The 15,016-nt window shown below is 46.2% G+C and overlaps 1 protein-coding gene across 1 annotated transcript; it reads right to left on the bottom strand.

Moving 5' to 3' along the window:
- Positions 1-894: 894 nt before the first annotated feature.
- LOC138247453 (uncharacterized) lies at positions 895-13,016 on the bottom strand. Its single transcript, XM_069202079.1, has 2 exons — positions 12,855-13,016; positions 895-2,799 (listed from the first exon to the last, which is right to left on the bottom strand). Exons 1-2 carry the CDS (start codon positions 12,910-12,912, stop codon positions 2,330-2,332), a joined length of 528 nt encoding a protein of 175 aa, XP_069058180.1. The 5' UTR covers positions 12,913-13,016; the 3' UTR covers positions 895-2,329.
- Between the last annotated feature and the right edge of the window lie 2,000 nt (positions 13,017-15,016).

Raw genomic sequence — 15,016 nt, 5'->3', positions numbered from 1 at the left:
GGAAGGACTCTGGGGAGGAGGGCTTGTCATGGAAGGAATTCCCTGGCATTAATAATGCCTACGTCCATGGTTTTCGTGGCGGTAAGATTGCCACGAAAACCATGGCGGTAGGTGGGGTCATTATCCCGTGGGTGGGACAGTGACAGCTGTCTGGCTGGAGACTGGAGTCTCCAGCCCGGCAGTTTTTACCACCCTGGTGGACGAAGCGGGACATTGTCGGTTTGTCTTGAGCCAAACCTCCAATGTCATATTTTGGGGAAAGGTACCACCAGCCTGTTGGCAGTACCTTTCTCCAAAATACCGCCATCCGCCAGGGTCATAATGACCCCCTATATGTCGGAGCAGCCTCCCACAAATCCTTAAGATGTAAATCGACGATTGAGGATTGGAGGTACTTATGGTAGGCTGAGTGCTGGTCAATATCTAGGGCCTGCCAGAGGGCCTCGTTCAGACTGTCTGCAGAGTGACTGATTTTATACTAGGTTTTAACTGCCTCAGCTCTTGCGGCTAGGTCATCCAAACAAGTCAGAATTCAAGGCAGAGCTGTGCCGGTGAGGCGGAATTTGGTAGTTTGAGGACTCGCCTGAATACTTTGAGCTGTGCTTTATCTATCAGGGGCATGTCTGTTCATGGGTGGCAAATCCTATCATAGGGAGATCCAGTTTTTTCTTAAGAGATGAATCCAGTTACTGGAGTTCCCCTGGAGACAACACCATCCTTGACTTCTCCTCTAAGTTCCCTTACTTCCCTGTGCCCTGTCTGTTTTGCAGTGCACCTTCTATTTGCTCTTCCCCTTTTTTGTGTCTAACCTCAAGTCCCTGTAGTTCACTCAGAACAGATTTTGCAGATTAAGCTGGGAGTGGAGAGCATACAGAAAAGAACAATATAGGTGTCTCATGGTTGTAGTTCTTTATTTTCATTCTATGGAGCATTAAACAGAGATAGGAAGTGCATTCATATGAGATCAACTTGTATAAAACATTTAACCGTACATCCCAGGCAAAATTTACTTTTGTTGCATATCATTAAAGATGAATTTCACTGCAAGCTACATCCTGTTTCTCAAATTAAAACACACAGGTAGGGCTGAAACAGTAAGTGCAGGGCACCTTCACCTGTGTGGAAGTCAAAGGACAAACAGCATGTGGTAGCTGTGCTTGTAAAGGGGTAAAGTTGTGTATGAAGCAGAAAAACAGCTGACGCGAAAAAAGCAATTCTCAATTTTGTTTTTTTTTGCATTAAAAAAATGTGAGATCCTTGAACACTAGGAGCTAGGAATTCTGTCAAGAAGAGCGCATTGATGCTATAAACATTGTTAAAGCTGCCATTCAAGAGGTAACCGCATTGCCCTGTATCAGGAAAAGCATCTGAATGCATTTATCAACCCAATTCCTATATATGAATTTAGGGTGACGATTTCTTCTTCGAGGACATTAAAATGTACCTGCTACTCCGTTTGTTTAGTGAAAATATAATTTACCACAAACACTCCCTCCTGCATTTCTGATATCTTGACCTTTATATAGTCACTCTTTCCCTGACAAAATAAAAATATGATTTACCCTTTCCTCCTGATCCATGACCAGCAGAGTTGGAGGAAAGAGGGGCTTAAATGTCACTGAACATGATCAGAAAAAAGAAATCAGATCAGCAAAAGAGAAATCTGATTTGATAACATAAGCATGACACGTATCACAGCCGTGTGTCTACCAGACCAAGTGGTGGAGACAGGGGTGACTTTTCTTCTGGATGAGCGAGAAGGGAAGGGAAAAAGTTAAAGGAAAATCAAAGGGAGGATAGGTGGTGCAACAATAATGACAGGAAAAAAGGGAGAACTGAAGGGGAAGAAGAAACATTAATGGGTAGAAATTAATTATTTAGCATAAAACAAGAAAGACCTAAAATACAGACAAAGCTGTTATCTCGTCAGTTTGCTTGAAAATATTTCTTAATTTCCCTGGCAGTAGGACACAAGCTGTCAAGCTGCATTGAGCACAGCAAGGTGCACCTCCTTAAGAAGTGTCTATGTGGCTGCTGACTCTCCAGGCTAGGTATCCTTTCATTTGAGCTGGCGGAACCACACATTGACTCATCAATGCCGTAGGTGGCCTGAGCTTTCAGTAATGACTTCCTGACCAGAATATAAATTAAAAAGGACAAATAATTTAAGAAGGAATTTAGTGTTTTGCAATAGTAAACATCTTCTCATTAATAATATTGAGGTTTCAGGCATTATTCAGATTCCTGCTGTTTTATGAAGGAAATGCTGCTGCAGTTGGTACAAACTGCATGCCCAGGCAGGTCCTGTCAAGTTTTTCAATGTGGAATGTCATGAGAAGAAAAGCTTTGAAAAGAACATCGCTGTGAACATTGACAGGAGGACTACTCGGGTACAGTCCATGACATGACCAGCACTTCCTTTCGTGGTGGAAGCATGAGTAGTGTCTGTAGTCACAGGGCTGGTGGTTTTGGTGGAGGCGTCTTCGGGGGGACTCTTGCTAGTAGGGTTGTCTCCAGGTGTGCTGGCTTCTGTTGCCTGAGTGCTGGAACCATCTTCAGGGGGACTCTTGCTAGTAGGGTTGTCTCCAGGTGTGCTGGCTTCTGTTCCCGGAGTGCTGGAACCATCTTCGGAGGGATTATTGCTAGTAGGGTTGTCTCTGGGTGTGCTCACTTCTGTTGCCTGAGTGCTGGAACCATCTTCTGGGGTGCTTTTGCTAGTAGTGCTGTCTACGGGTGTGCTGTTGTCTGTTTGCTCGGACTGGCTTGTGCTGGTTACTGTGCTGGTGATGTCACATGAACCTATCAGAAAAAAAAGTAAGTAGTTACTTCTTAAATTCTACCACTCCTATGACGTTGAAGCGAATAGCATTTCTGGGGTGGACAAGTGTTCTCTCTCTAGTTAGGAAGATGCATGTGCTGATTAGCCTAGAATGCCCCTCATGTTACGCTGAGGGTTTTCATTGGTGGAGGCAATATGAGTACTTCGATTGAAATCCTGACACTTGAGATGGATAGCAGAGGTCTTTTCATGGAATCTGATTGGAAGGGAAAGGGTGGAGTGGGCAGGTGACTTAAGCAGAAATGCCTTTCTGCTCGAAGCCAGGGCTTATGGTTTCATGGCAATTAGAAGTGCCAGACCCAGAAAAGGAAATTGTCATTCTGCTATGGGGTGTCAGAAAGGTTGCTAAGAATGAAGCTGTTGCTCCAGGTGAGAGAAGTAGAGGTAACCAAAGCAGCCAAGTGTACTTGTTCCTTACCTGAGGGAGTCCAAAACAAATCATTCTGTTTATCAATTGCTCTGTTATGCACTAAACTCCAACCCAATCTCAAGCCATTCCTGCTCATGGTAATATAAGCTTTCAGAACTCATCCATACCCTTATTGTGCCCCATATTGGCCATGTTCTTTGCTCTTCCTGCTTATTAATATGCTCCTCTTAAATCTGCCTTTACTTCTTACACCTATATTGTCTTTATTAAACCCACCACTAAAAATCTGTATGCCTCATCCCTGATCACTGCTTTCTTTCAACTCAACTTGCACCCCTAATTTTGATTATTTTATGCAGCATTTAAACTTGTTGATGGCTGTTAGAAATTGGGTCAGTAGTTGGCAGCGGTATGCACCATGTCCAAGTAGGGACCACAATCCTAGTCAGGGCAAGTTAAAATACATGACCTAAATTAACCTGTACTCACCTTCTGATAGCTTGGTACAGAGCAGGCAAGCTTAAATTAAAAGGCAATGTGTAAAGTATGTGTGCAACACACACACACACAGTAATCACAAGAGGTTCACCACAAAAAAACTCCACACAGGTGTAGACAAATAAAGCTAGTTTATCTGCATATATCAAGATCAGAATGACAAAAGTCCAATTTGTTAATTATTAGATATTCACTTTTCAAGGTTAAGCAGAACAAGGCTGATAAACAATTATGGGATTAAGAGGTGGTGCTGGGGACTCCTCGGCACAAGTGTGTGTTGTCTCCACACACTACGGACTGCCCGGCGTGAGTTCTTCTTGGAGAGCAGCTGAGTGTTAGGTTCCCAAGTGAGGTTTTTCCTCTGTGTGGTCCCAAGGAAGCAGGTGGGACCCATGGGAGAACTGCGAGGTGGGGGCTGGTGTCACCTGGGGGAAATCACTGCTGCGGTCATGGGCTTTTAAGGTTGGAGCGGAGGTAAAGTGCACAAAGCCGCTCCGGGCCTTCGATGGAAGTGGGCAACAAGGTACAAAGAAGCCTCTTGGAGTAGTCAATGAAAGCGGGTGGCAAAGTCCAGCAAAGCCGCTCAGGGTTGTTGATGGGATCGAGTGTCAAAGTACAGTGAAGCCACTCAGGATCATTGATGAGAGTGGGCGGCAAACTACAGCAAAGCCTCTCAGGGTTGCGATGAGAGCACACTATGCGCCAGACTCCACGCAGCACGCATATGCGGTAAGGCCCTTCGATGGATACACTATTTCCTGACAGGCAGAACACAGAAAGTCAGGTTCCTGCCACACCTGTCAGAATCAACTGACATCAGCTGTGGAATACTCCAAGGATCATCCCTGAGCCCCACGCTGTTCAACATCCACATGATTCCACTCGTCAGGAACTAAGGTATAAATATCGTCTCCTACGCTGATGACACCCAGCTGATCATCTCCCTGACCGAGAACCCCTCAACAGCCAAGAAGAACTTCAGGGACGGGATGGAAGCAGTTATCACCTGGATGAGGGACAGATGCTTTCAGCTGAACTCTGACAAACCCGAGATTCCTCCTCCTGGGACCCTTCTCATCAGCCTGGGATGACTCCTGGTGGACCTCAACACTCGGCAGGCTCCCCACCCCTACAGACCATGCACAAAACCTTGCCGTCATCCTCGACTCAGCGCTCACCATGACCAGAGAGGTCAACTTCGTCGAATCCACCTGCTTGCACACCCTCTGACTCCTACAGAATATTTTCAGGTGGATACCAACCAACTGCTGGAAAACAGTGACACAGGCTCTAATCACGAGCAGACTTGATTACGGCAACCTCCAAGAAGACCCTGAACAAGCTGCAACAAATTCAGAATGCCACCTCCAGACTCATTTTAAACATCCCCCACCGAGAACACATTACAGAACACCTGAAAAACTTCCACTGGCTCACCATCGAGAAGAGGATCAGCTTCAAACTCCTCGTACATGCCTTCAGAGCCCTCCACAGCAGCGGACTCAGCTACCTCAACCACCGCATCACCCGGTACTCCCCTTCCAGACCTCTCTGCTCGTCCCAGAAGTCACCCGCCAACGTACCCTGCATAAAGAAGTCCTTGGCTGGAGGAAGGTCGCAGCAAAAGGTTGGAACACCTTACCTCCTCACCTCAGACAGTCACCATCGCTGCATCAGTTCGGGAAGGACCTCAAGACCTGGCTCTTCAACTGATCTCTGAGGACACACCCCTCAGTGCCTTGAGACCCTAATGGTGAGAAGTGCCCTCTATAACTATATGATTGATTGATTGATTGATTGATTGATTGAGAGTGAGTGGCAAAGTCCAGTAACCCCTATTGGGGTTGTTGATGAAAACGGGTGGAAAAAGTACAGCAAAGCAGCTCAGGGTTGTTGATGAAACAGGTGGTAAAGAACAGCAAAGCTGCTCTGGGTTGTTGATGAAAGCAGGCGGAAAAATACAGCAAAGCCGCCCAGGGTCTTTGATATCCCAGAGACCCTATGTAGAACTGGTGGCAAGTCAGCAAGCCCTTGGAGTCACTCTGGGGCTGGTGGATGAGTCCTGGGCTAGAGATCAGCCCAAGACTGATCTCTAGCCCAGGACAGAGATCAGCAGGCGGCAGGGTGGCACAGCATGGCAGGATAGCAGTTCTTGGGAATTCTCAATCCTGGCAGGGTGGCAATCCTGGCACACAGTAGTCTTTATTCCAGCAGCGTTTCCTTGAGTCCAGAGGTGTTCTGTCTTTATTGGGTCAGAGTCCCAGTACTTATGCCTTTCATGTGGGGGGTGACTCCAAAGGGTTTCTGTGAAGTGCACAGGTCCCCCTTTCAGATCAGCCCTGGCTCCAGACTATCAGTGTGGGGTAATCAGCCCCATTGTGTTGGCTCTGGCCACTGGCCCTTGAGATGTAAGTGGGAGCCCTTCCTAACCTCTTTCCCAGGAAGACCCATCAGTATGCAGATGAATGCATATGCAGCTGAGTATCCTAAGTTATGGGTATCTGCAGGAAAAGCACAAGCATAGCTGTCTCCTAGCCCAGGTTAAATATGTATTGGAGATAATCTGTAGGCACCCAGGGAAGTGAGGGCAGAGAAATGCACACTTTCTAAAAGTGGCATTTCAAACATAGCACTGATAAGTCTGACTTTACAAATAAATAGGATTTATCATGGCAATTTCAATAAAACTAAACATCAATCAATCAAACCATTTATAAAGCGCGCTACTCACCCGTTAGGGTCTCAAGGCGCTGGGGGGGGGGGTGAGCTAATGGAAGGCCAGGAGGTCTTGGGTCTGGCGTAGTTGGAGCGGTAGGGAGTTCCAGGTCTTGGCGGCGAGGTAGGAGAAGGATCTTGCTCCAGTAGTGGAGCGGTGAATGCGGGGGACGGAGGCAAGGGCGAGGCTGGCGGAGCGGAGCTGGCGGGCGGGGGTGTGGAAGGTGAGTCCGTCATTGAGATAGGCCGGTCCTGTGTTGTGGAGCGCTTTGTGTGCTTGGGTGAGTAGTTTGAAGGTGATCCTCTTCGATATGGGTAGACAATGTAGTTCTCTGAGATGGGCTGAGATGTGGTTGCGGCGTGGAGCGTCAAAGATGAGTCGGTGGAGGCGTTTTGGATGCTTTGCAATTTCTTTTGTAGTTTGGCCGTGGTTCCTGCATAGAGCGCGTTTCTGAAATCCAGTTGGCTGCTGACTAGGGTGTGGGTGACTGTTTTTCTGGTTTCGACCGGAATCCACTTGAAAATCTTGCGGAGCATGCAGAGGGTGTAGCAGGAAGAGGAGACTGCGTTGACCTGTTGAGTCATGCTGAGTGCTGAGTCAAGGATGATGCCCAGGTTCCGTACTTGGGTGGTGGGGGTGGGGGCGGCTCCGAGGGATGTAGGCCACCAGGAGCCGTTCCAGGCGGAGAGGTTGCTGCCGAGGATGAGAACCTCTGTTTTGTCTGTGTTTAGCTTGAGGTGGCTTGAATTCATCCAGTCGGCGATAGCGTGAAGTCCCTTGTGTAGGTTGTTTCTTGCTGTTGTGGGGTCTTTCGTGAGGGAGATGATCAGCTGGATGTCGTCTGCGTAGGATACTATGTTGATGTTGTGGGATCATGCGATGTTGGCGAGGGGAGCCATGTATACGTTGAAAAGAGTTGGGCTGAGGGAGGATCCTTGAGGGACACCACAGACGATTTCAGAGGATTCGGACAGGTAGGGCAGAAGGCGGACTCTCTGGGTTCTGCCGGAGAGGAAAGAGGAGATCCAGTCGAGGGCGTTGCCATGGATCCTGGTGTTGTGGAGGCGTGTTCAAAGGGTGTGGTGATAGACGGTGTTGAAAGCTGCGGAAAGGTCCAAGAGGATTAGAGCTGCGGTTTTGCCTTTGTTGAGCATGGTCCTGATGTCATCTGTGGCAGCAATGAGTGCGCTCTCCGTGCTGTGGTTTTTGTGAAATCATGATTGGGAGGCATTGAGCGCTTTGCTGTCTTCCAGGTAGCGGGAAAGTTGGCTGTTCACGATTTTTTCGAGGGTGTTGGTGCAGTCTTCTAGCCATTTGTGCAGGTAGGTGCCGGCTGTGCTGGGGTCCTGGGTCATGGGGGGGTGCCTTGGTGAGGGTGAAGATCAGCTGTTCTGTAGAGATTCTGTTCCAGTAGCGGCGGGGGTTTTGGTGATGAGGTGGTGAGTGACCAGCTTCAGAAAGGAGAAATGGATGCAGCGATGGTCGGTCCATAGGAGTTCGGTGGTTTGGCTGAAGGAGACGTGGTTGCTGGCTGAGAAGATGGGGTTGAGTGTGTGTCCTGCGGTGTGGGTGGGTGACGTGATGACTTGCTTGAGGCTGACGAGGTTGTCGATTAGGTTGGTGGTGTTGATGTTGTGGTGGAAGTTAAGGTCACTGAGGAGGATGTAGTCCGTTGAGGCGAGGGCTTTGGAGCTGATGGTGTCGGCGATGTCGTCGCAGAATTGCGGTCTGTGGCCTGGGGGTCTATAGACCAGAGTTCCTCTGAGGGTGGTGCTGGCGTTGATGTTGATTTTGAAATTGAGGTGCTCAGCAGATTTGATGGTGTCATGGGAGCTGGTGGAGACTCTTATGGTGTTTTTGTGGACTATGGCGATTCCTCCTCCTGATTTGTTGCTGCGGTCTCTTCTGGTGATCTTGTAGTTTTCTGGTATGGCTATGGCTATGTCTGGTTCCAAGGCCGAATTCATCCAGGTTTCGGTTAGAAATGCGTCGTCGGGCGAGGATGTGGTCAATAGGTCCCAGAGTTCGATTGCATGCTTGTGGACGGAGCGGGTGTTGAGTAGGATGCATCTTAGGCTGCAGTCTGAGGCCTTGAGTTGGAGCTTAGAGGTTAGGTTGCAGGTGAATTTACATGCTTTGCAGGAGAAGGGTCCTCTGGTGCGCGTCGGGGTGGACAGGAAGCAGGTGGAGGAGCGTCCTGGATTGAGGGCGTGGAGGTCGGAGGCAGTGTAGTGGTGATTGGTGGTACGGGGCGTGTTGGCCAGGGGGTCTGGCACTGGGCGCGGTCTTGGCACGGACGGGCACAGACGGGCTTGCCTTTGGCGCGCCAGCAGCGCGTCCGTGCTGCGGCCGGCATAAGAGGGGAAGTGGGAGGTTGTGGAGGCTGGGAGGAGGGGGGGTTGACCAATAGGAGAGCAGAGGGTGGCGGGGGAGCGGGGCTGAGAGGCTGGAAAAGGAGAGAAAAACGGGCCGGAGAATCTAGGCGGAGGGAGGGGGGCAGGCCGCGGGGACGCAACGGTGAGGGAGAGCCGGGGAACAGTTAAAAATAGAAATACCAGAAATACCGGCTTAAGGATGGCAATTGAGTTAGAGGCGGTGAAGAGGGAAGCGACCTGCCTGCAACATGATGTAGTTAATCCTCTCTGATCACAAATTACAGCTCAAAAGTATTAAAAGGAATTCACAATGCTGGCCCATGAGAGGGGCAGGCCTCACAGGAATGAAAAACAACTTTAGGAGTTTTTCATTACCAGGACATAAAAGATTTCTAAGTACATGTCCTGCTTTTCCCTTATATAGCACCCTGCCCTATGGGCTACCTAAGGCTTACCCAAAGGGTGTCTTATATGTAAGAAAAGGGGAGTATAAAGCTTGGCAAGAGGTTTTGAATGCCATGTCGCAGTGGCTGAGAGACTGCACACACAGGTTCTGTAGTGGCGGGCCTGAGGCATATTTACAGGGGTACTAGTGGGTGGAACAACCAGTGCTGTAGGCCTACTAGGAGCATTTAGTTTCCCTGCCCTGGGTATATACTATACCACTTTACAAGGGACTTACAGGTAAATTAAATATGGCAATTGTGGAGACACCAATGTTACCATGTTTTAGGTGAGAAGCACATGCACTTTAGCACTAGTTAGCAGTGGTGAAGTGTTTAGAGTCCTAAGGCCAACAAAAAGTTACAACAACAAAACAGGACGTAAAGGCAAAAGGTCTGGGGTAAGACCATGCTAAGGATGCCAGGTTTAACAATGTCCTATCCTCTTATAACATCCATCCCTCTTACAGTTTTACATTTTTTCTTACACACCGTACTTCACTTCCAAGTTTCATCAAGCCTCCATCTCGGCACCGAGAGCCCTTTACATACTTAAGTCATTTCCCCAAGTTGATCCTACAATGTGTCCTCCTCTTTCTCTTTCTCTATGTCCTGCACCGTTCTTGAAAATCGCCAAGATCCACAGTGAAACCTCAGATTTTTTATAACCATTACATCATAGTATCACTCATCTTTCTATATAGTATGCTGTTGGTGTGCAACATTACTGAACTTAATTTTCAAGTAATCTTGTGGCAGATTGAGCGATTTACTCTTCCTCCATTGCCTAGGTGTAAATGGCATAAATACAATTCTGTTCCATTTTTAAATAACTTGTTTTAGTGCCACAACTATGTTCATGTTGCTCCATTTTGATAAGTCAGGATTTGTTAGAATAGGTCTATCAGGCTTATAGACCCCTTGTGGATCGTACTTTCCACAGCTAGCATTTCTGTCTGAAATGACTCATCCTCATAAAATTCCTTTCTGAGCCTAGACTTCTCCCCTAATGGCAATTGCCAATATTTGTGAATTTGCATACATGGAAGTGATGTGTAATACTGAGCCATAAGCAGCTGGTTTACTGTATACGTTGCTCTCTCTCTTATCCCTTTTGATGCACAAAGTGATTTCTATTGGCAAAGTTCAAATTGTAGGGGTTTTAATTTAAAAGTAGAGTGTCAACATTCTTAGAAAGGGTTCATCTACATAATAAAAATATCCCCAGTGTGTCTGCCCCAGTATGAGACATATGCAGTCCATATTTTGCTGCTCTTGGTCCAGACATAAGCCTCTTCAAGACATCACATAAAGAGGTTGGCACATGAGAGGGCAAATCTGGAACCCATTGCCATGCCCTGTTTTTGCCTGCAAACGTTGACCTCAAACAGGAAACAATTATTCTCAAGCTAAATTCTGCTATCTCAAGCAGGACCCAAACATGGTCTCTATGCACATTTTGCCTTGTAGTGAGATAGTTCTACATAGCTTTCTCACCCTGAAGTTTAAGCATAGAAGAAACAGGAAACAATTTTTACCAGACATATGCCTGGTTCTCATGTCAAATCACATAAATAATTAAGCAGATCTTGGGTATCTTATAGATAAGAAGTGGATATGTGGCACATTTATCATTTTGAATAAAAGTGAGCATTACCGAAAGATGTACAGGCAGTTAAAGTTAACGTGTCATGAAGAATTGCCCCACAACCCTACTAATAAAATCATGACCATGCTGCACTATAAGATGATTGTGTGGCATGCCAGGATACTAAGCTCTTGATTTTGAATACAAGTTTCTGTGTACAGATCATGCTAATCATCATGTACCTATTTATTTACCCCAAAAAATAAAACTATCCAAGTTGTTCATTTTTGTTGTTGTTCCCAATTGTCTCCGTAATCGCTGATCTTTAAAGGAACAGCTCTAACAATTTGTTGATACTTACTTGAACAGTAATGTTTCAAAACTGTGTGGTAAATATACGATGCCAAAGACCTGCTTTATCCGTCCAGAAATAAACATCATCTGAAAATGACACTGTGTTTTTGCCATGGTACCCTGACATCCTGGATTACAGTTGTTTGGAAAGCTGAATGGAAACTGGGTGCAGAACATAAAGATTATACTGTGTCATGGGAGACAATGAGGCAAGGCAAGTTGGGCACATGCTTGATGCTTGATGCCATTATCTCCTTAACTCTGTCAGATTGACATTTTGAGTGTTTCTTCAACTACCACGGCAACAGGGAACAGCAATCTTACAATTTTAGTAAAAATATTGCCTTATATCATATGGAGGACAGGCAACAAAGGAGTTGCCCAAATACTCTGTGGTCAAAGTGACCTAAGGGTGCACCTAGCAACTTGATGAGGCAATCTTACCCTCCCTTCCGAGGACTGTCACATGATAACTCCACTGACAACAGAGGAGAAGCAAGTCATGGAATCAGGGTCTTGGTACATGAATGGTGCCAATGCTGGGGCCATTCTCTGTGAAGTATTTTGGAAGGGATCCGAACCCCCAACTGATCTCTAGCATTTCTGACTGGGAATGTGAGGAATTTTGAATACGATTTTGGCTTCCAGTTGATCACCAACATGCCTGGTACAGATTACGTCCTACCTGTCTGTCTCATGGAATCCTCCTTTGGTCCTTTCCTATCTATTGGTGAGCCCTTCAAGGAAATCATTACATGCCTTGCTACAGGTGCCCAAACACGCTGCCCTCACCTAACTTACTCACTCTCAAAGATTATTTTGGTCAATGGAAACCTCTGCCACCTCAATCCAATTACCTCACAAATCAGTGTGGCGTCAGGCAGATTGGCAGCAATGTGTTATCCATGCAGACCATGAGCCCACCATCCCTTTGCTAATGGATACCTGGTCAGTAATCCCATCCCAACTAATATGTGTGCAGCATTCATTCTTAAAAAGGGAGCTAGTTCTCAGTTACCATTCACCTTATTTATATGCACCCCACAGGGACAGTGAGGGGCAAAGTCCCAATTCAAAAAATGGCTGTCACAACTTCCTTGTTAGGTTGAGGCCAGCCAATCATGGCATTGTTGTTGGCGCGTGGATCCACGCAGCCACTGCGGTGGATCAGCGATGGAAATGCATCTCTAGATGTACATAAATCATAAATCTTTTAACTTTAATAACTCCAAACCTACTGAACAGATTTACATTGCATTACAAAAAGCACTCTTTCTAGACCAAGTTGTAGCTTTTTGGCAAATTTGGTGTAATTCCATTCAGAGTTTTGGGCTGTAGTCATGTCTAAAATCCCTATTTGAAATTGCATGAGGAAAACATGTTTTGGGACCTACCCCCCTTTTTTTTCCTGACCCCTCCTGATGAATCACGCAAAAATGTTCAAGACAGCTGCTGAAGAGACTGGCACACTATTATTGAAAATGTTGTCAAGGTTCATCAAATGGCTTTATAAGTTATTAGAAAAATAATAAAACACTTTTCCTATGGAAACTAGGTCCTAAATATAACTTATGACTATAACTATATAGAGAGAGAAAGGAAGAGAAAGAAAAAGAGAAAGATGGCCTCATTATACATCCCCTGGGTTTAGAGTGGCGCATGGGTCCTCACCTTGGTTGACAAGAGTAGTCACTAGGCAGGATATGCAGATGGCGGCGAGCAGCCTCATGATGAATAAAAAGGGAGCTTGGAGACTGCAGCGATGGGGCTCACCTCTCAGACAGCAGCACCTGTATCTAGCTTTCCGCAGGGTGTGGGTTTTATATATCCCTGGACAGCTGGTGGAGGGTGAGAGGAACAAAGCAAACAAAGGAGATACCTGACGGATTTATAGCCATACAGGTTTTTATGATTCGAAGAGCACTCCATAAAACCTAAATAGAGAAACTTCATGATGCCTGATTGGGCAACAAGGAAGTCCGAAGTTTTACAGGAAGAGCAAAGGAAGCTTAAAGGCCTTTTGAAGGAGTCAATCACATATCAAACTCTTGATGCAGTTTTGTCACCTTTCCTCAGTCAAAACAAAAAATGAACCTTTTGATATTGGCAGGTATTAAAGACATTCTTTCATAACATGTCATCTATATCACTCTCATGAGCCACATCTCAGCACACTGTGTCTGGAAAGGAATGTGGCCCCCTAATGCTATTGTGATGCAGTGGTAGAGGGTCCCCTGCAGTTGGTGGTGTTAGCATGAAAAAAAGAGCTTTAAAGACAACTATTCAACACAGTGCAGCCATGAAAATTGTTTGGTTTCTTGAAAGAGAGAGAGCAGAACAGCCCGATATCTACTAAGATGTGGCGCAGTTCTGTTTTCTCTTTGGGCGTGTGCACTTTTGGCTTTCATGTGCAGATGCAGACACCCTTGCAGCATAGTGCAGGGTTGTTTACATTGTCAGAAGTACTGGTTTTATCCTGGAACAGATCACTTCCGGTTCAAAATCTACAATGCAGTACACATACAAAGTGTGAAAAATGAGGAGAAATGAAAACATTAAACCTGCCTGAAGGAGGCACAGCATTTTGAATCAAATCTCTCTGTACAATTATTTGTAGATAGGGATTAACATCAAAAGCTCTGGATGGTTGCATATGAATACCCATCCACTACCTGTGGAACAACGCCCTGGTACAAAATAATGCAAGGCAGTGATTGCGTAGCTTTGTGTTACTTTGGGTTATAATGTAATCAAAATCCCAATTTGTGTTGAATTGTAAATCGCACCACAACACTTTGTGTCAGGTTGTGTTTAAAAAGTGACCAAACGCCAAGTGTTTTGTAAACACGAGCCATAGTCTTATTAGTAATGCACCCATCTTGTCCACCCATATAGATTTGGCACTGGTTGTGTCTGGTCGATAGGTGTTTTGTGGTCTGACCCTGGTGTGTGAGACTTGCTAGAACCTGTGATATGGATCAAGACTTCCAAGATAGCAATCCTGTTGCCACTCTTGTAAAGTATGTGGTACAACTGATGCTAGATCCACTTGGTTGGAAATCAGTGTTATGAAGCGTAAATCAAAAGTGCTAAGAGGCTAATGTCCCGTACCTACAGGGCAATAATGGCTTCCCTATTCTCTCATTATGGGCTGATGCTGGGTCTAAGCCTGGATACCCATAGAAGCGGAGAAGGAAATTAGAACACATAATTGGCAGCAGGTGTGGGCAATGACACTTAAATCAATGCTCTGGTTTCACCACTGGTACATTATTGATTGCAAAGGAAAGAGACACCGCTCTTTCACTTCAGGACCATTGTGGCCAATCATCTGGCAAAAAATCTGCCAATTTGCCCTTCCCATTCAGTGAAGACCCTGATTAGCTTATTAATCATTGGTATGTTGCACTATTTCAATTATCACTTTTAGAAATTTGACATTTTCTTTTCATAACCATTTGGTGCCTGCAGCCTGTTCCTAGGACACATGATTAGGTGTAGTTGACAGGTGGCCTTTGTGTATTCCTCCCAGACAGCATCACAATACAGGGTCTGGGAGTTGGCCGGATGGGCCGTCTCTGGCAGGATGGGGAGGGTGGAGCTGTCACCTACCACACTTGTACTTCACAGGCACTGGCTCAACTCACACGCTAAGGACATCACACTGGCCTATTATGGCTCCAGACAGACTGGGACCTGGGCAGGGAGGCAAGAGTTGCACATACCTCTGTAGGGGGAAACTCCACAAGCTTCACCCAATTCAAAGTGGGCATCAGAAACAAAAAGGGGACCTTTAGACCCACTTTTTGGTTCACTCCTAGACCTGTGGATAC

Source organism: Pleurodeles waltl, chromosome 7 (genome assembly GCF_031143425.1).
Source record: "Pleurodeles waltl isolate 20211129_DDA chromosome 7, aPleWal1.hap1.20221129, whole genome shotgun sequence".
Taxonomy (NCBI): Eukaryota; Metazoa; Chordata; class Amphibia; order Caudata; family Salamandridae; genus Pleurodeles; species Pleurodeles waltl.
Note: the sequence above shows the minus strand (reverse complement) of the source record. Positions and strands in the feature narration are given on the sequence as shown.

Bases quoted from the DNA above. Each gene is read 5' to 3' on its own strand.
- LOC138247453 (XM_069202079.1), bottom strand. From the start codon at position 12,912: ATGAGGCTGCTCGCCGCCATCTGCATATCCTGCCTAGTGACTACTCTT. The intron at 2,800-12,854 runs GTGAGGACCCAT...TTTTTCTGATAG, and splicing joins GACTACTCTTGTCAACCAAG to GTTCATGTGACATCACCAGC.